This window comes from Monopterus albus, unplaced genomic scaffold (assembly GCF_001952655.1).
Source record: "Monopterus albus unplaced genomic scaffold, M_albus_1.0 scaffold6.1, whole genome shotgun sequence".
NCBI classification, from domain to species: domain Eukaryota; kingdom Metazoa; phylum Chordata; class Actinopteri; order Synbranchiformes; family Synbranchidae; genus Monopterus; species Monopterus albus.
Window position 1 is genome coordinate 123,620 of NW_018127886.1, and position 19,357 is coordinate 142,976.

Sequence of the window (19,357 nt, forward strand, 5' to 3'; positions counted from 1 at the left end):
TAAAATGTGTGTAAAAAAACAATTTGAAGACTTCTGATCTAAGAACAAAATGAAGAATTGTAATCAGTTATATTCAGATACTTGTAACAACAGTGGTTAAAACATTGGATGTGAACAGTGAATATTAATTCTTCTGGAGAACCTTTGAGCAAATGGATGTCAGTGTCTGGCCTTGTTGACTGAGGGCTTATGACAAAAAAAAAAAAATTCCAAGAATTTCCATACTCTTTGAAGGGCTCTTAAAGTGAATCTTATATTTATGTTGCATCTCACCACATGCCTTTTCAGTCATTTTCTGAAACACTGCCACTAGCCAGAGATAGATTTCAAGCTAAATGGAGTGCATGCAGAGTTGGATGAGGTAACAATAGTCCTAAAAGCAGCCTGGTCACTCTTGTAGACATTGTAGCAGGGAGTCAACAACCCTAACTAGGCCCGCCAGGATCCACACAGGGAGGCAGTAGTAGCTCATGACATTTGCTGCCTGCTCTTAGTCTGCTCTGGAAGTGGAGCAGAAGGAACCTGCAGGAGACTGGAAAATAACGTCCTGTGTGATTAGCAAGTACGTGTGGGTGGGAGTGTGTGTTTATTTTGAGGCGAGAAAGTATGTTGGAGAAACTGGCGTGTGAGAGACAATTGCACATACTGTATGTGCTAGCAGAACAATAACCAACGATATTGTTTTGGGCCCAGGGGGTGGAAGTTTCCTCCCAGTTTAGTCATCCTTCACCACACACCCGCATCTGCTCGATTGTTTACACAGACTAGATCATGGACCTTTGAGAAAATGTTGAAAATGACATGATAGCAGTACTGGATCATCACTTGTGTGTGGTCAGGTGTGCTTGTCTGTTGGTAGCTAGGATCAGTTTCTCCTGACTGTGGTGTCAGTTGCGTTGTGTTTAATGTTGCACCATCATCAAGGCTGTGAGACTTGATTCTTGGTACTATGTCTACAGGCTGCCTAATGTTCCTTCCAGGCTATTTTATGTACTGTACATATACTGTATTCTTGAGTTTGGTTTTGAGGCCACAGGCATCGACTTAGGGACTTAAGATTCTTGACTTAACTGACTATATAGCAATTTGCTAAGCATTTACACAGGTGGATTGTATTTGAATTGTGTGAAATGAACATTATACTGCTTTTGTCAAGAGATAGTTAAAGTAATGGATGGAAATGAGCTAGGATTTATAGAGGGAGTTGAAAATATCGGACAGTTCAAATACAGGGTTGCCTAAACCAATTAAATATAAAGTGTATAAAAAAAATGTAAATATATATATAAATATAAACAGTTTTGATGGATTTTAAAAGGTTTGTAGAAGGTTTACATTCACAATGGGCATTTAGTTTTTATATTCCATCAATGGTACAAAATAATATATTGTGCTTTTAGAAGTCCTTATGACAAATCCATCTTGTACTATAGGCTATAAGAACAAAATAAAGATGTACTGAGAAGCTAGTTAACTTGATCTGACTGATACACCAGCCACTGAGTCCATATGCCATATTTTCCATTTGCTAGCCATAAGGCGGGGGCTGTATATAGACCAGCTTGCTTATCTCAAATCATAACCTTGACTACATGAAAGAGAGATACACAAATGACCTAGAATCAGCCTCGGGTGGTGTTGCCCCACTCCGCAGCTGACAGATAGCTCACTATAATAGATAGCTTTAACTGTCTGGCCCTCAGTCGTTGTATCCCATGGCTGCGGTGTCACAGTCACTCAAAGGGCATATTTTTCTTTCCTCTGTATCACTTCTTCTCACCGAATCCTTTTTCTGCTAATCTCCCAGCTGTCTCCTTCTCCTCTGTTCACAGTGTAATGTAAACAGTAGATGATGATAGGTTGAGATGTTACCAGTGATAGTAGTGAGCTTTAATGTATGCCAAACAAAACACACACAAATGTTCACACATACTCTGTGTGCTGTACATGGCCCAGACTTGAGAGTTAACAGGACCCAAACCCCCCCCCCCCCCATTAATTTACTCACACACACAGACACACTCATCACTGAAAGAGACAGCCCTGTCTACAGCACCATGATTAACCAGATGGATTCTGGGGGGGGGGGTTGGAGATGTGTGGGGTGGCAAGCAAAAACAGAAAAGCTTCCACTGGATGCAGGATCATATTGATCTCAGACCTCCTCATCTTACAAATGGCATTTTATACGTACTCGCCTAACACTCTAGCATGGCTGATGATATAGTATATCATGCGGACTGGGACCCTACTATTGCTTTCACAGAGGGGTGAAATGAAATCTAGGTAAGACTAAAGGTTGTGTCCTCTGATGGGCACATGGAGAGAGTAATACTGGAGGAGAAGAGAATGAAAGCAGGCTAGTAGCGTCAGACAACACAAAAAGCAGTCTGAAAGACTTGATTTGAATGAAAGTACAGAATCTTTTTTTAAAGATGAACATGAAATATTCAGCTCAGGTTTGGTTTCTCTGCCAGAACAATATCACACAATACAGTTCGTGACAATAACAGTCTGCCTGTGTCTGTGTGTGTCTGTGTCTGCCTGTGTTGTATAGGCATTGTGCATGAGAATGTGAAGATGGGCTCTGACGGGGAGAGCGACCAGGCATCCGGGACGTCTTCTGATGAGGTCCAGAGTCCAGTCAGGGTTCGCATGAGGAACAATCATCGGCGCATCTCTAATGAGGTACAGGAAGCCAAGATGTACCTGCTGCACACACATACTGGCTTCATACGTATAACCAGAAGAAAGCTCACCTGGACACAAAATTATTCATTGGGATCTCCCAAAGTATTCTTGGGCTCTGTCTGAAACATTCAGCCCTTCACTTTTCACTCCTTCTTATGTAAGGACCTGTGTAATGTGTCAGATGGTTGAGCTAGGCCGATAAATCAGCCAGGCTTGTGTATGGCTTGATATTAACTTATTACAAATATATTATGACTGGTATATGTTTGACTGATAAATAAGAAATTGGACTACAGGGTTAGCTACTTTCTCTAGAGGAGAGTCACCAGGACCACCCGCGAGGGCGTAGTAGGAATGTCCCTCTTGGCTTCTACTCCGGTCAGTGAGGGACAGAGAAGAGAGGTGCAGAACATTCAGCCAACCGTGCTGTCACTGACAGAGACATGAATGAACTGTGCATGTGCATGCCAGAGGTCTCGGTGTTTCATCCTCTGGTATTTCTCTAAAATTCAATAGATGCTCACTAAATGGTTTGTATTTTCATGTATACAGTTTTCAGTTAACAGTAAGGCAGCAGGTGAAAGGGCATTCATGCAGGTAAAACGCTATAGTCTCTTTTTAATCTCATAAATGTAAATTGCTTGTATGTGTTTCATTTTTCCATATAAACGCACTCTTTCATAATGGCATAATTAATTATTGGACTTACAGATGGTCAACTTAGATTTTTGTATATGACAGTGTTATATTATAGTTACATTACTTCTCTTTAGTTTGATTAAAGATGCAGTGTGTAAGATTTAGAATGATTTATTATGCATAATTATATTTTCATTAATGTGTAATCATCAAAAAACGAGGATTGCTGCGTTTTCTTTAGCTCAGAATGAGCCTTTTATATCTACATAGGAGCGGGTCCCCTATCGCGGAGCCTGTCACATGTTTTTAAAATAGCCCAGAACGGACAAACCACACATTGGCTCTAGATCATGAATTTCTCATTTTAAGTCAGTCACACTTGTTTTCCAAGTGTTTAATTTGTCCTACATTTATGGTAATCCCTGTGAGATGGCTGTTTAAAATGATGTATGAGAGTGTTGCTGAACACTGCAATCTGTGACCTCATGGCTAGATGTCACTAAATCTCACACACTGCTCCTTCAAGTTTTTTGAGAATGTTTTAATCTATAATTTAACAAAATAAAAAACAATATGCACACATCTCTTTTGTAGATTATGCATGTTGTTGGTTTGAATGACTTTCATTCTGATTGAAAGCACACCTATTGCATAGATACAGTAGCTACTGATATGCAAGCACAATATGACATCATCAATATGCAGATTAGTGCACGATGTCATCTAGTGACATCTAGTGACATCTAGTGCCGTTTCCAGCAGGCCTTAACTACTTTTCATTGAAAATAGTGCAGGATTATGTACAGTAGATCTTGGACCTCCTCCTCTTACAAATAGCTTTGTTTTAAACTTGCAAATATCAGTATTGGCCTCAAAACACCATTGTTTGGGCTGTATCAGATCACAAAATAACATTTTTTTTATCATCAAACGTTATTCCCCTGTCTATGCAGGAATGATGGTAGTTTTTAATTTTATAGTTACTGATTTATTTTAGCTTAATAATTACAGTATAACAATTTTCTAGGCATCTGGACACCAGTACAAAATGGCAAACACACCATTTACTGTAGTGAACTGTTGAACATACAGTAATATTGTCAATGATTTCAGTCAGTGTGAATGCACTTGTGCTATGTGAGTACAGGTAACGTTGCTATTTGTTGCTTTCTTTTGCTTTCTTTTGCTACTTCCCTGAGTATGCAGTTTGACTGTGCATGCATATGTGTGTGTCTGTTTGAAGAAGATGCAGAGTGATGAGCTCAGCAGTATTACATGAAATGCTCCTGGACACACAGGCTGCTGCTTCTGACTGCTGTGAACAGTGGAAGGCACTAATTTAGAGCATGTTTACCACAGAGAGAGAAGAGCGGAGGGGTTCAGTGAAGGAGAGGAAAATGCTGGGGTGAAAAAGTAATTGTGGAAGTAGGATTAATTATTGGTATGACAACAAAAGAGGGGATGAGAAGAGGGAGAATGAGAGATGGAGAACAAAATGACAGTGGGAGAGAGAACAGAAAACAAAACTGTGTCCTCTCAGCTGCTCCCTTCCCCCATCTGCCTTTTTCCTCTCAGGAATCTGTCTATTTCTCTCTCCTCTGCTCCTGCTTTCCCCTTCCTCCTCTTTTTTCTCTTCTTTCTCTGAGCCTGTGGATGGCACACTATCATGGTGCCAGCTTCTCTCTCTGCGTGGAGTCAAATTGCAGGTCAGAGACATGCATCGTTGAAAGAGAGATGGTGTATGCACAGAAAGAAACGTTTAAGGTGGACAATGAGGGAGCTACTAGAGCTGTTCTGCATTGTGAGTATGGGAACGTGTGTGTATGTGTGTGTTTGTCTTTATTCAATCTGTACCTCTGAAGGCATGAGTGTCAGTGTCTTTGTGAACTTGAGTCCATTGTTGCCCTCTTGAAAAGGACTGTGGAAAGTGCACATCTGAGAAGATGTGTTGCTTTGGCCATCAGAAGTTACTGGATTTATGAATTGCATACAATATGATGCTTATTTGTGGAGAGGGTTTTACTTTGGTGATTGCATTATGCTGCTTTCTGGTATTTTACCCTTTTGTGATTACAAACGTGTAAAATTCTCAGGTCAAAATCTGAAAGTCATTTTAGTGAATGTGGTTTTGGCATTTTTTTTAAATAATTTGCTTATGTAGTCTGAGGAGCATTGCCTGACATTTTGACTGTGTGAAAACTTGGAGTGTGTCACTGTTCTTAGGGAAACGGTTTGTATGTAAATGTTCTTACATTAGCCAGTGAGCTCAAATGACAGATGTAAAATCCTTCTGATTTTTATCTTCAGGCTTGCACACACCACTGTATTCTTCCACTAATATTCACACATATAGTTTCACACACTCACATTGAGGACATCTATTGTAGTGCTGCTGGGACTGGACCAGCCACTGCTGCCATGGAAACAATTGCTGCATCCTGTGTCTCTTATATGATTGCTCCACAATCTTTGATTCTTGTTCAACCGGGAAGTCGTTCTGATAGAGTGAGGATTGCCCCGAGACTCTTAAACTTATCTGCTCTGAAGAGTGAGGAGGCTGCATGAGCAAGGATACATGAGAGGATCCTTTGTGGACGTCTTTTATGGACCGACACACTCCTTTATAGGACATACTCATAAGCACCACAGTTTCCCTCACTTGTGTCTTTTCCTTGTGTTTTAGTATCCCCCTTGTAAGATGGCAGGAAAAAATGCAAGGAAAATGTGTGGAGCAAGGACTCAAGGAAATGCATTATTAAAATTATTATCATGAGACATCCTTTCCTCCTATCCTTGATCTGTAGTGTCAGCAAGTGATTTCTGATAAAGGGGCGTATCGGTTTATAGAAAAAGTCCGTGAAGGATGGTCTCGTGTAGCCTCGCTCACGGCTCCTCCAGCAGCCTCTTTGCTTCTCAGACCCAATATAAGAAAAGACTTGGAACGTCCTCAGTTCGAGGACCTATAAATGCTCATTTAAGAGACTCGAGAAACACACATGGATAACATACTTTTCCAACAATGCATTGTGAGAAAAGTAGTGTCACACAAATTACATTCCAACAAGACAGAGAAAAATAATCAGCTGACGTGGAGTAGTTTGTTGTAAAATCAGGCAAAGACAAAAACACCTTAGTAACCCAAGTACAAGATAGTGTTAAATTCTCAAAATTAAGCATAAAAATGGGGTCATTTTAATCAAAATGCCCTTTACATGCTGTTTCTTCTTAAAGAGATCCCTCATGTCCTGATAACTACACTAGGCAGAAGAGTAGTAGACAAAAACATCAAGCATGTTAAATAACAAGCTTTATGCTTTGCCATCAATATACTCTAGTCTTACTCTTCTCTAGAGCAAAGATAGCACCTGAAAACTGATGGTTCTTATTTAATGGATGGAGAAAGCTCATTGTGTTTGTTTGTCCCTTTGGTCATGAAAGTAGGCCAAGTAACTAAAGGCTTGTGGAAGACATGTGATGCCTGATCATGGTGATCAGTTAAGAGCAATGTCATCAAAGAACTGTTAACTGGCCAAGAAGTCAGACTGAAGTCAGTCTACTCTACTTAATGTTGAGATTGTTGTATGTAAAATATAATAACAAAGACCAGAATGTAAATTTTTGTTTTGTTTATTCTACAGTATTTAATTGACTCAGTCTAGATTATTTTAAATTCATAGAGCTTAAAAATATGTTACTTTATTCTACAGTATTTAATTGACTCAGCCTAGATTAGAAATTAGATTATTTTACATTCATAGAGCTTAAAAATATGTTAGCATTGATGTTGCAACACATTCAAAAAATGCCAAATATTGTCTATTGGTTTGATTTATTTAAGGATATGCCATCTTATATGTGGGCTATTATGGTATAAATTAGATTTAGCTACAGTATATATAAGTACTGTATGTATCAATGTAAATGAACAGTTGTTTTTAAACATGCCGTCCCTCTCATAGGGTTAAAGGTTACAATTTGAGAAGAAAATCAGCATGACACACTTATCAACATCTTTCTCTGTCCCTTTGAATCCCTTTCTCTCTGTTTCAGGACATAAACAAACGCTTGTCTCTCCCGGCTGATATCAGGCTACCAGAGGGCTACTTGGAGAAGTTTGCCATGAACAGCCCACCCTTTGACAAACCCATGAGCCGCAGGCTACGGCGTGCCTCGCTGGTCAGTATTCAGTGTATCTCTGTGTGAATATTTGCATCTGTGTATATGTTTGCACAGCAGCCGAAACTAGTTTTTAGTCAGCTGCTTTTGTGGTTTCTTGGTCCTTAGCATCTGCGTGCATGCTCTTTTGTGAGTACAGCTGGGTGTGTGCTGCTCTTTTGATTCTGCTTTGCTCTGAAACAAAAGTAGTATGAACTTTCTGTGCCATTGTGCACTACTAAAATGGTTGACTAATGGCCATTATATCAACTGACACACAAACCTACTGCAAACACACAAACATAGTATCATTTTAAATACACACTGAGTTATGCTATACAGCTTATAATGGCAGAGTAGGAGGATGAATGATGAAGTCTGTATTATGTGTCCGTGCCAAGAGCATTATGGGTATGAAACTGGGGGTAGGAGAAAGAGGAAGGGTTTACAACTGGATGGATAGAATTGGGTGTGATGGGTAGAAATAGCCAGATATTCATGATTATGCAGCTTGTCCCTTTATACCCCTTTGTATTGCTGACGCGGGACTCTGGCTGTTTCACTTGGTGTTTATTTTAGTTACACTTTACATTGATCTTTTGTTTCTGCCAACACTAAAATTTCAAGTTTACTTTCATACATTACACAGTAAAGGAGAATCAGACTGCTCTCTTTTTGTCTCATTCTCTCTGCAGGCTCATTCTTTTTTACAATTGGATTCAGTCTGCTCTACTGATCCATTTAACTTTAAACACTATTATCGGAAGCCTGGACATTCTACGGGAGCGCATAAAAGATTTGTCCTCCATCAACCATTTTTGCTGTAATTATTGAACAGGGCCGGTGCCCTGCCTCCAGTTCTCTGCTTGAAACGATCTAATGATGCAGCTTTTTTTGTAGGAGTCTCACAGAGATGAAAGGAAAGAATTTTGTAATGGAGGTTTGCAGAGAACAAGAGATATTTATGGTGCAACAGTGGATCAGAAGAAGAGGATAGTCTGCAGAAATGTGTCTCGTTAAATGAGTTGCAGACATTTTCTGGCATGCTTTGGTCTTTCCACTTGTGCGTGGGTGTGCATCTTTGGGGTTTTTGTACGCAGTGTAATAGATCAATCAATAATTCAGCAGCAGTGTCAGACTCATCTGCTGCAGCTTCTCCTCTGACATAGGATTACACCACAGGACAGTGAGTCAGAGAGCAAGGAAGAGAGAGGGAAAGACACAAAGAGATGACAAGTTAATACTGAGGGAACAAATGGTTAGAAAAGTGGTAAGATGTTGAAAACAATGATAAACAAATATGTAGAGGAAGAAGACAAATGACTTCTGAGATGAAGGGTAAAAGCAGTTTGTACTAGATTGCTGTAGGAAGCTACAGCACAGCTACAATTTATATTAGAATAGCTAATGTTGTTTACTTAGTTTAGTATGGTGCAACCAAGCAAAAACAATGTTTTTGACTGCACAGCACACTGCACTCAGTATGTTTTCCTCCTGCTTTGTCTCAGCTGGAGTCTCAGGGTTAATTAGGTTATGACTTTAAATACCTTCCTCACTGACTTTAACTTTTAGGCCAGTTGAGCACCTGTTGCTGGAATGGACAAGAGGTTTGATGTGTCAAATTCGAGACCATGTTAATAATGTTTGCACACAAAATGAAGGATAAATTATGTCTTTATTCCCCAGTTTCCCCAAATATGAATGTATATTTAGTTATACCACAAAGGAACTTGTGTGCTTCCTCAGTCACAGTTTTTTTCTGAAGGAATCTAAGATTAAATATAGCAGTAGCTTCCGGGCTCACTGATGTAATGGCTTTTGGGCTGTCAATGTGCTTGTTACCGTAACATAGAACATGTGTCGGGTGTCTCATAACAGATGTTCACATTTGAAACTGTGTATTTTGATCTTTGAATCGCTTCCAGTGTAATGCAAGTAAAGTTGGTTGGTATCAGTTTTCTCTCAAGACTGCTGCTCATTGATAATCAATTATTCACAGCAGTTCAATGAGATTCAGTGTTCCATGGTGCTGAGGAAAGAGGTGCCTTTTTATCTCAAACCACAACACTTAACTGTACAACTGTAACTTATGCAACACTCACTTCTTTCTAACCCATTCAGCCCCACAGTGACAGGATAATAAACTACAACACTGAATGTAGGCAAGACACCAATTTACAGTTTGTGCCACACTTGGTTATTTCTGGCTATTGTTAGAGCATTGTGCTGTTGTTTTAAAATGATGAAAACAAAACAGTTATAACAGAGCTCAAGTGTCAGTCCACTCCTTCTGTTGCTGTGGGTTTACATGAAAAAGGTGACAAGATGTTTATTGGCTTGAAGTCCTGATGACTAGCTACATCATGTTAGTGAAAGGGCTCTTCTTTTCCTCCCACCTCCCCTTGCTTGCCACCTCTTTTCTTAGCAGAAGGCTGTCATTTTCCTTCTCCCACTCAGTACTTTTAGTCCATCCTCCCTCTCCCCTTCAAGCTTTCTTTCTGGCAGACACATAGAGAAACTCTAATTAAAAATGAAATGCGGTCGAGATAATGGACTTTCTTATCAATACACATTTGATCCCAGCTGCAGACACCCCCCCTCTTCTCGCATTTCTTAACCTGATGTCAGTTCGTATTGTATGTCTCCTCAGATCCTGTGCAGGCTCAGACAGAACACATGTTTTGTTTGCTTGTATGTTGCTTTAATTTTATCACTAAAACTTGCTCTAACCTAGTTCTGCTGAGTAAGCTCACTGGAGCGTTGGGAATGAAATGAACCCATTGCCATCAAAAGCATATGCAGGCACAAACACACATATACAAAAATGACTGTAAGGTACATTGACAGAGAGTAAGGTTACATGCTGTAAGCAGAGAATGGGCTTGGGGGTAAAGGGCTGGGCTTTTCTTTGTTTTAGAGACAAAAAGGTGAGAACTGCAGATTTATTTAGTGCAGCTGAGGTGGCATGGGATCACATGGTGATTATATATGTGTTTATGAATGTCTGTGTATATGCCATTGTGTGTGTTTTGCTCATGAGACTGACTCCCCCGCCAAAAGAGCAGCACAGATCAGCAACAGCTCCTGACAGCCACTGTCACAAATGCAGCCATGGGAACAGCATGTGCAGTGTGAGTGTGTTTACACAGGAGCAAGGGCTGCCTGTCTTGTGCATATAGTAAATCTTCTTGCCTATAGGCACATACAGTCAAATACATACAATATATGTCCCTGCACATAATATGCAAACATACAGTATATTTGCAGTTTTTACAGTATATGAAAAAAGTTTTCATTCTGCTCTTTTTAAAATTACTTTAATATTTTAATTCTCTTATTTTTCTTATATATTGATATAATTTGGCCTTTTAATTAATAATACAAATTGCAGTTTGTGCATACCCATGCACATAAACACTTGTTTTGGTGTCTGTGTCATCTTTGTGTCCAAGCTTTTTCTGATGTTGGCTTTCAAGCATGCACTTAAGGAGATGACATGCTTCATCAGCTAACTTGGTCACTGGAGACCCTCCCCCTCATACACACATATAAACATGCATAGCTGAGTATTGTTCTGGCACTCATATTAGCATCATGATGGCACAAGCCAGCACAAGACTAAGAGAGATGTGTAGGTTCACAGTTATGAACACAGATAAAACAGGGCTGCAGCAACCCTGAGGGAGAGAGAGAGAAAAAAAAATAAGTGAGGAAAAGCAACAGAGAGACAGGCCTGTTGGTATCACAGCTTGACATACTGTAGCTAAACCCATCTATAATTCATGACCTGGAAGCCCAGGGGCCACATACATTATGCAGCTTTTATTAACTGAATTCAAGATTAATTCAGAATTCAGTATGCACACACAGATGTGAAGTATGCTCATTGGATAGGTTGTGTGGAGTGGAAGTGTCCATGTCATAAACACTTGTCTTTGTTATACTGATTTGCTTTGGCCAAAAAAATATACATGCAGTTGACAATGATGTCACTTTGTAGCATTAAGAAAAGCAGAGAGGAGGCACTCTGGAGGAATGGCATTTTGTTCATATTAGGCCAACAAACACCTTTTCCTACTCACCGTGAGACACAAGTATGTGTGTATCTGTGTGTGTATACAAGTGATGGAATGTATGTGGTTATGAATGATGTCCGATGGCATAGACAACCAGAACATTAAATATCAGTGTCATAGATACAGACACACACACACACACACACACACACACACAGTAGGTCCTATTTTTAATTGTACTGCATTTACTAGGTATGATGCACATGCATTTATGTAGTGCTCTCCCACAGAAAAATATGATATGCACACCTGTGTTGAAAAAGACACTTTGTTAAGTAACATACTGTTGTGTTGGAGAAAGCAAGCAAATGTTTAAGCCCAGGCACACAAACATGAGGAAGAATGTCACCGGCCATGGGACTGAACTCTGGGCCTGGACAGTTTGATTCTAGATATAGTTATCTTACATGTAGCCTGACCTACAGCCTGACTATAGTCAACATGTATAGACACTGGCTTAGTGATGTTGCACATTGATAGTGCTCAGCTGTTTTCTTTCTGTTCTCTCCAGTCTGAAATCGGTTTTGGGAAACTGGAGACCTACATCAAACTGGACAAACTAGGGGAGGTGAGCTCCATAAAGAAAATAGAAAATAGAAGAAACTCCTCCAGTTTTCAGTATGCTTTGTTTCACAGACGCAGCCATATCATATGCTTTCCATCTCTGCAGGGCACCTATGCTACGGTGTTTAAGGGGCGAAGCAAGTTAACAGACAACCTAGTCGCTCTGAAGGAGATTCGGCTGGAGCATGAAGAGGGCGCACCCTGCACAGCTATTCGAGAAGGTACTGAACTGCTGTTAAAATGTTTAATTATGTGATTTGAAAGTGGGACATCTTACACATCAACATAGAACCTTATAGTCAAGAAACTTTTCCTCAATGTGTTTGGGATCTATAGTCGCTGCTAATATGTAGTGTCTTGTAGCTTCTTGAACTACAAACTCTTGTAGTTCTCACAAGTGTTTGTCTGTTGTGTTTAACAGTGTCTGATGTGTCTCCCTCTCCTAGTGTCTCTACTGAAAGACTTGAAGCATGCCAATATTGTCACTCTCCATGACATTATTCACACTGACAAGTGCCTGACACTGGTGTTTGAATACCTGGTGAGTGTCTATATACTGTATACTGTGTGTTGTGTGCATGTCTTTAAAGGACACATAATACTTTCCTAAATATCTAAAATTCATCTATTTTTCTTTCTTTTTGTCTCATCAGGAAAAAGACCTGAAGCAGTATATGGATGACTGTGGGAACATTATGAGTGTTCACAATGTCAAGGTAATCCAGACAAAAATGTTCAGATAGTAATGAAGAATTGCTGTTGAATGTTATCATATTTTCAACGATTTATTTACAGAACACTTTCTAGTTAAAGCATTCACCATGACTTATATTTGACATAGTGGCAGCACTCTTAGTGATAAATGAAAATGCTGTTCTTGATCACAGTGTTGTAAAATGCCACACACAATTTTTGCTGTAAAAACAGATTACTTGTTTATCTAATTACTGGCCTAATGTAATATAAAGCATGTAACAAAAATGTATTCTAATGTCCTTTCCTCTTCAGATCTTTCTGTTCCAGCTGTTGCGAGGTCTGGCATACTGCCACAGAAGGAAGGTCCTCCACAGAGACCTTAAACCCCAGAACCTTCTCATCAATGAAAAGGGAGAGCTCAAACTGGCAGACTTTGGTAGAGCAGCACTTTCACTAGAGTCACATCATCAGTCTTGTTAATTGTCTTAAAGCTTTCTATGCTGGTTTGACATTTCAGATGCTCAGAGAGTAGAGGTAGAACAGATGAAGATCGTGATTTTGACATGGAGAGTTGTGACATTTGCCTGATGTTCCCTCACTAACAAATAGTTTTCAAAGCAAAATGTTCAGAGCTAGACACAAGGACCAGCCACACTCAGCAAGAAATTTACAGAGTGATTAAAAAAAAATCTGCCTTTTATCTGTCGTGGCTAGAGTGTGATGCTAACTAAATTAATTCAGACAAACCATCCCAATTTAAAGGATCATTTAATATTACAATTACTCTGAATAGAGCAGTATTTAAACAGATAATCTTGTAGGTAGGGAACAGATAACAGAGATCAGAGAACAGAGACTCTCCTCCTGCAATGTGATAGATAAAGCATAAGCGCATATTCAGCCTGTTGTTCTCCATTTTATTGTTATTAAGATAACTTGCCTTTTAAGATGAAATGTATGTTCTTGGTCTCTGATTTTATGAAATAAATTTCCCCCAAAAAGTGCGACTTATATATGTTTTTTTCTTCTTCATTATGCATTTTTTGGCTGGTGCGACGTATACTCAGGAGCGACTTATAGTCCGGAAAATACGGTATATCCATTCCCTATCTGAGGAGGAAGTCACTCAGGATGTTGACCCCTAGGCTAAACAAGGGACACAGCCCAAGATATTCTTGCCTGCGCCAGAGACAGATCAAGCTTCCGTACACACTGAGCTCAGCCTTACATCCTTACACAACTAACACAAATATTATCTAAATATGAACTACATACTGTTCTATTACATATTACCTCTGGAATCTGGTTTATTGCTAACCACTACATATCCATTTGTTTTTCTGTATAAAACATATGGTATGAGTGTGTTGCCCTGTGATAGACTGGTGACCTGTCCAGGGTGGACCCCGCCTCTCGCCCAATGTCAGCTGGGATTGGCTCCAGCCCCCCCATGGCCCTTGTTAGGATAAGCAGTATAAATAATGGATGGATGGATGGATGGTACAAGTCTGAAAGCCCCACTAGTGGCCACTAGAGGCCATACTGCTGTTGACTAACAGCTCACCACTGCCCTCATTAGGAGAAATAGAAGCATGACATACAGTTACATACCCTAGTGCTTGTGTGGTCCCTCTTTCTAAATTTCTCATTAATTCCAGAGTATATTTATGTAGTTGAACAGAAACCTGGACTAAAATTATTACATAAATATAAAGTACAACTCTTACTCAGCATGTGAAGTTTAATTCTGGTATGATAAGCTCTTATAGGATGTTTTGTCTTGTTCACCTGTGGTACCCCACAACATGATTAACAAGTAAGTCAACAGTTCCAAAATTTAGTGTGCCTTCTTGTGTGTAAAACCAGGTTTGGCACGAGCCAAGTCTGTCCCCACGAAGACCTACTCGAATGAAGTTGTGACGTTATGGTACCGGCCACCAGATGTGCTTCTAGGCTCCACTGAGTACTCTACACCTATTGACATGTGGTGAGCAAATACACATCTACAAACAATACACACAGTTTGAGTAAAAAAAAAAAAAAACACAGTATCCCTACCTGTTTATTTGTGTATTACTTTATATCCTTTCCTTACTTGTCTTTATCTGAAGTGCTTCTGATAATCCCCAAATCTCCACATTTTCTTGTTACTATTGATGCTTTGAAACTCATCATACTGCAGCTCACAGCTAAGGCACAACATTTACACATAGGATTGAGAGGAAATTGAAGATGCAGTTGAGTCTTTTAACACATTTAATTTTTGATGTGCTTATTTGATTGTATTTTTGTTTTTACATACAGTAGATTTGGAATTAGTCTTTTAGTTATTTTGCTTCGGATGGGTATCTTACATTTGATAGTATATTGTGTGATATAATACCTTTTACAGTATTTAAAGGACTGATTAGACAGAACTCATAGTTTTGGGTAGTTTGCCTTGTTTCATTGACAGAACAACATTTAACACTATTTGTTAAGCATGTGAGCACTCGTCATTTAATTTTTGATACACACTTCATAGAACTTATTTAAAAGCAGACTTTGTTTTCGCTCAAGCTGTATTTTCTTGAACCTGCATTTAAATAGCTATGAACTCCTTTTTGCAACAGGACTGTCTATTGAACTCAGTACAACTAAATACTATAGTACAATTTTAGGATATGTAACACTGTCATGTTGCTTCATGAGATGATAACTATATAAATGTGTATTAATGTCACAAGTCACAGCCTGCGTAGATGATACACGTGTTGTATTTTGCATAAATTTGTGTTTGCTTAATCCACTGTATCTCTCCCTTTGTCCAGGGGTGTGGGCTGTATCTTTTATGAAATGATCACGGGTAGACCTCTCTTCCCTGGGTCAACTGTGGAGGATGAGCTTCACCTCATATTCCGCATCCTTGGTAAGAGAACACAAGTAGAACACTAATGAGCTTGTGTTTGTGTGACTTTTATGCGTGTGTGCACTCTGTGTGACCTGACTGATCTTCTTTTTCTTCAACAGGTACTCCTACAGAAGAGACTTGGCCCATTATCGCTACTAGTGAAGAGTTTAAGACGTACAGTTTCCCTCGATACCATGCAGAACCCCTTGTCAACCACGCACCCAGGTGTGTAGATTTGGGCAGATGTATGTGTGGATGCCATGGATGCATGTGTATGTAGATGAAATGACTGTGATGTAATAGATATAATAACACAAGATGCAAGATTGATTTTCAAGAGGAACTGCAGTCAAGCTTTTCTGCCTCTGTTGAACTGGCAGTAACGTTCCAGTCTTCTGAACGGCTTATGTCAACATTTGACTTCACTGAAAGTCAGTTCTTCCTCTCTCTTGCTTTCTCATTTGTTTTGTTGTTACACAGGATAGACACTGATGGTCTTGACTTGCTCTCAGTGCTTCTACAGGTAAATGGCATTACTTTATACAGTTCATTTTAAGATATGTATTCCTAAAGTATTAGATAAAAAGCTAACAATACTATCTCTTTGTCTCTAGTTTGATGCTAAGAAGCGTGTATCGGCCGAGGATGCTCTCAGACACTCATATTTTAAAAGTCTTGGCGAGCAGGTTCAAACACTAGCTGACAGTGAGTACTTACAAGCCAACTTGCCGAACATACCCATGTCATTCACAAACACTGTCTCACTAACCCTCTGTTGTTTTCAGCTGCATCCATCTTTTCTGTGAAAGGCATTCAGCTCCAGAAAGATCCAGGAAAGAGATCCTCAGTCTACCCAGAGTCAAGTAAGTCCTCGAGGAGAGAAAAATGGTGGGAAAAACTGTAAATGAGGAAATATTGATGGGAATATGATAGGTCTTGCTCGCTATCCTCTTCCTTGTCTCTCTTTTATCTGTTTGTCTAGATCTTTGCTTTATGTCATCTCTCATGCCAGTGTGTGGTCTTATGTGTCACATACAGTTTCCCAGTCTGTCACTCGGTTTATGCCTTCACTGCATACAGATCCCCAACTCCCAAAATGTACAACAGCTACTGTAATTAATACACCCTAAAGAGATGCTGAATATAGGAAAAAACCTGGGTGACGTAAATCTCCGACATTGTTGTTTTTAAGTCTTAACATTGCTGAATGCCTTTTCCATTAGCACTGTCATGTTGTTAACATATGATATGTCTTATCAGATGAAAAGGCCATGAGGATTGGAACAGACATTCATGTCTAATTAGCAAAGGTTACCATACACCACAATGGTGACCATGGTACCTGCTAAATAACAGCATGTTAGCACAAACTTAAAGCAGCACTGTGCCTAAGTACAACCCAGCAACAGAGCTGCTAGCGTGGCTTTTGATTCTTAGCCTGGTTTTATTAAAGAAAGAATATACTTGGCCATCACTGATTTATGTACTCAAATAGACAGTGAGGGAACAATTCTTCAGTGAAGACACAAATTCATTCTGCGTTTTTTTCTACAGGAACTAAAACAGCAAATTAAACATACTTGGGCGTATACAGTAATTAACAGGGAGCTATACAGCTGAAGGTTTTTCCAAATATCAACACTGCTAAAATTACCATCAGATTTAAACATAGATGCTGTAGTTACAGTGTAATAATGACTTGCATATTCATTTAACATTTTGATGTTGAGAGATGCTAATTTACTTTAAAGCCTTCAAGCTTTAGACAAAGCCCCGTCATAACTGATAAAGTAGGTAGTCCAGTCAACCACTGAATCCAGTTACGTTACAAAGGTCACCAAACTGTAGCTAAGTAGTATTATCTTTGTCTGAACCACTGTTCATTAACTGTGCATACTCGACATGCATATTGACATTTGCTCGGGTTTACTTCAGTGTTTCTTAGTCTGTGTGTCTCTTTCTTTATGCTTGTGCTGCCTCTCTGTTGTGTTCTGATGAATTGTCCCTCTTTATTGGTACCCATGCTCTCCTCTCTTCTTTCGCAATGTTCATCTTTTCCTTAATCCTTTCTATCTCCTTTGTGTACCCTACTCCAACTCCTCTGTAACACAATATTCCCAACCTCCTTCCCTCCCTGTTAACCCTTAAAAGTGATGGCCCATAAGCTAGGCTCCGCACCCTTCCAGAGAGAAGCAGACAATCCCAGGGCTCAGAGTCACAATCTCTCCTCCACTTCCACTGGCTGAGTGGTCCCTAACATTCTGGTAAATACAGTACCTTTCACTATCTCTCTCTGTCTCTCTGTCCAGTTCCCCTTCGGTTTTTTTCCCCATTTGGCTGCTAACTGGCCTCTCTTTTTGTCTCATCTTGTCTTTGTTGCTGCCCCACTTTGCTGAAGTAGACTTCTTGTGTTCCCTGAACCAAAAGAGCACAACTTGTAAACCTCATACCCTTTTTTCATTTGTTCTTTCTCTGTTTCATGTTAATTCCTCTCTCTTTCTCTCCTTGTTCTTTTATCTGTTGGACATCCTTCACATTTCACGCCCTGCACCCATAACCATCAGCTCAGCTTTCACTTACTTAATGCTCTTTTCCTCAGAGCGAGCCTCTCCCTGTGTTTATCTTAAGGGGCAGCAGTATATTCATAATGGAAAAGGATGTTATCGAAAATGGGTAGTCATTTGAATCTTTTCATTTGCAGTCCTGTTTAGGTTTCTGCAGCGAGAGATGTAGCTTTTTTGTTAAGTCTGTAAGTGAGGGTTTGGTATAGTGTGTGTTTGTTTGGGTGTGTGTTTAAAATTTTCTATCGGCATGGATATGGTGTTTGTTCTTCTGCTGTGTGTCACAGTTACTGGTAAGTATCGTTTAGCTTCAGCAACATACCATGACAGGAACACTATATGGCTAAAATTATCTGTCCATACAGCTTTGTGTACTTTTTATAATGCCAAAGCCACCAGGACACCCCAGTTGTTTGGAAATGATTCCTGGGTATTCTTTTAAAACATATTTTCTGCCAATTTAATTTCCCAATATAAAGATCAAGATGCTGTTTTAAAACTATCTTCCACATCACCAGGAATACAATTCTGCTCGAATTTTGATTGAATTCATAATTAGAAAATTAGCCCACAAAATACCCAAAATGTGAAAATGTAGTTTTGTAGGATGCACACTTCCCCATTTGGATATGGTCATGACCATACATAATCTTGGTGTGCATCAGGCCTTAGCATCATTGAGCCAGAAGTCAACATCAGTGCTTGACCTCACTGATGCTCCTGTAGCTAAATGAAAGCAGAACTGTGCAATCACATTCCAAAATCTGAAGGGAGGCCTTCTTACAATGGTGGGAGCTGTTATAGCAGCTTATTAATGCCCATGTCTGGAGCTTCAGTGATTGGTCATTTAATGGATTAGTCAATTAATACTGCCACCAGGGCTTTAAGAAGTTGTGACAAGTATTTCTCACATTTTTCGATTTTTCATAGACCAAAGGATCAAACAAAATGTCAGCTGATTAATCAATAATAAAAACAAGTGTTGGTTACACCCCTCTGTAAGTCCACTGCTTTTGGCCCTGGAGTGTAAATGTTATGTTGTTGGCATGGGGTGAAATTTGCCAGTGTGTAGTGTTGAGTGCTTG

At 39.6% G+C, this 19,357-nt stretch overlaps 1 protein-coding gene across 7 annotated transcripts in view; it reads left to right on the plus strand.

Moving 5' to 3' along the window:
* LOC109969233 (cyclin-dependent kinase 17-like) overlaps positions 1 to 19,357 on the plus strand; it is a 40,800-nt gene that overhangs the window by 18,736 nt on the left and 2,707 nt on the right. For 5 of the 7 annotated variants that reach the window (XM_020615959.1, XM_020615975.1, XM_020615981.1 and 2 more), the window contains 14 exons: positions 2,558 to 2,688; positions 7,381 to 7,506; positions 12,073 to 12,129; positions 12,232 to 12,346; positions 12,572 to 12,666; positions 12,779 to 12,841; positions 13,134 to 13,257; positions 14,688 to 14,808; positions 15,632 to 15,729; positions 15,831 to 15,936; positions 16,192 to 16,234; positions 16,326 to 16,416; positions 16,497 to 16,574; positions 17,863 to 17,975. In XM_020615959.1, the coding sequence (XP_020471615.1) occupies positions 2,558 to 2,688; positions 7,381 to 7,506; positions 12,073 to 12,129; positions 12,232 to 12,346; positions 12,572 to 12,666; positions 12,779 to 12,841; positions 13,134 to 13,257; positions 14,688 to 14,808; positions 15,632 to 15,729; positions 15,831 to 15,936; positions 16,192 to 16,234; positions 16,326 to 16,416; positions 16,497 to 16,574; positions 17,863 to 17,957 (1,343 nt within the window). In that variant the 3' untranslated portion in view covers positions 17,958 to 17,975. The remainder of the gene's footprint in view (positions 1 to 2,557; positions 2,689 to 7,380; positions 7,507 to 12,072; positions 12,130 to 12,231; positions 12,347 to 12,571; positions 12,667 to 12,778; positions 12,842 to 13,133; positions 13,258 to 14,687; positions 14,809 to 15,631; positions 15,730 to 15,830; positions 15,937 to 16,191; positions 16,235 to 16,325; positions 16,417 to 16,496; positions 16,575 to 17,862; positions 17,976 to 19,357) is intronic. The other 2 variants (XM_020615997.1, XM_020615967.1) reach the window with 1 other exon arrangement.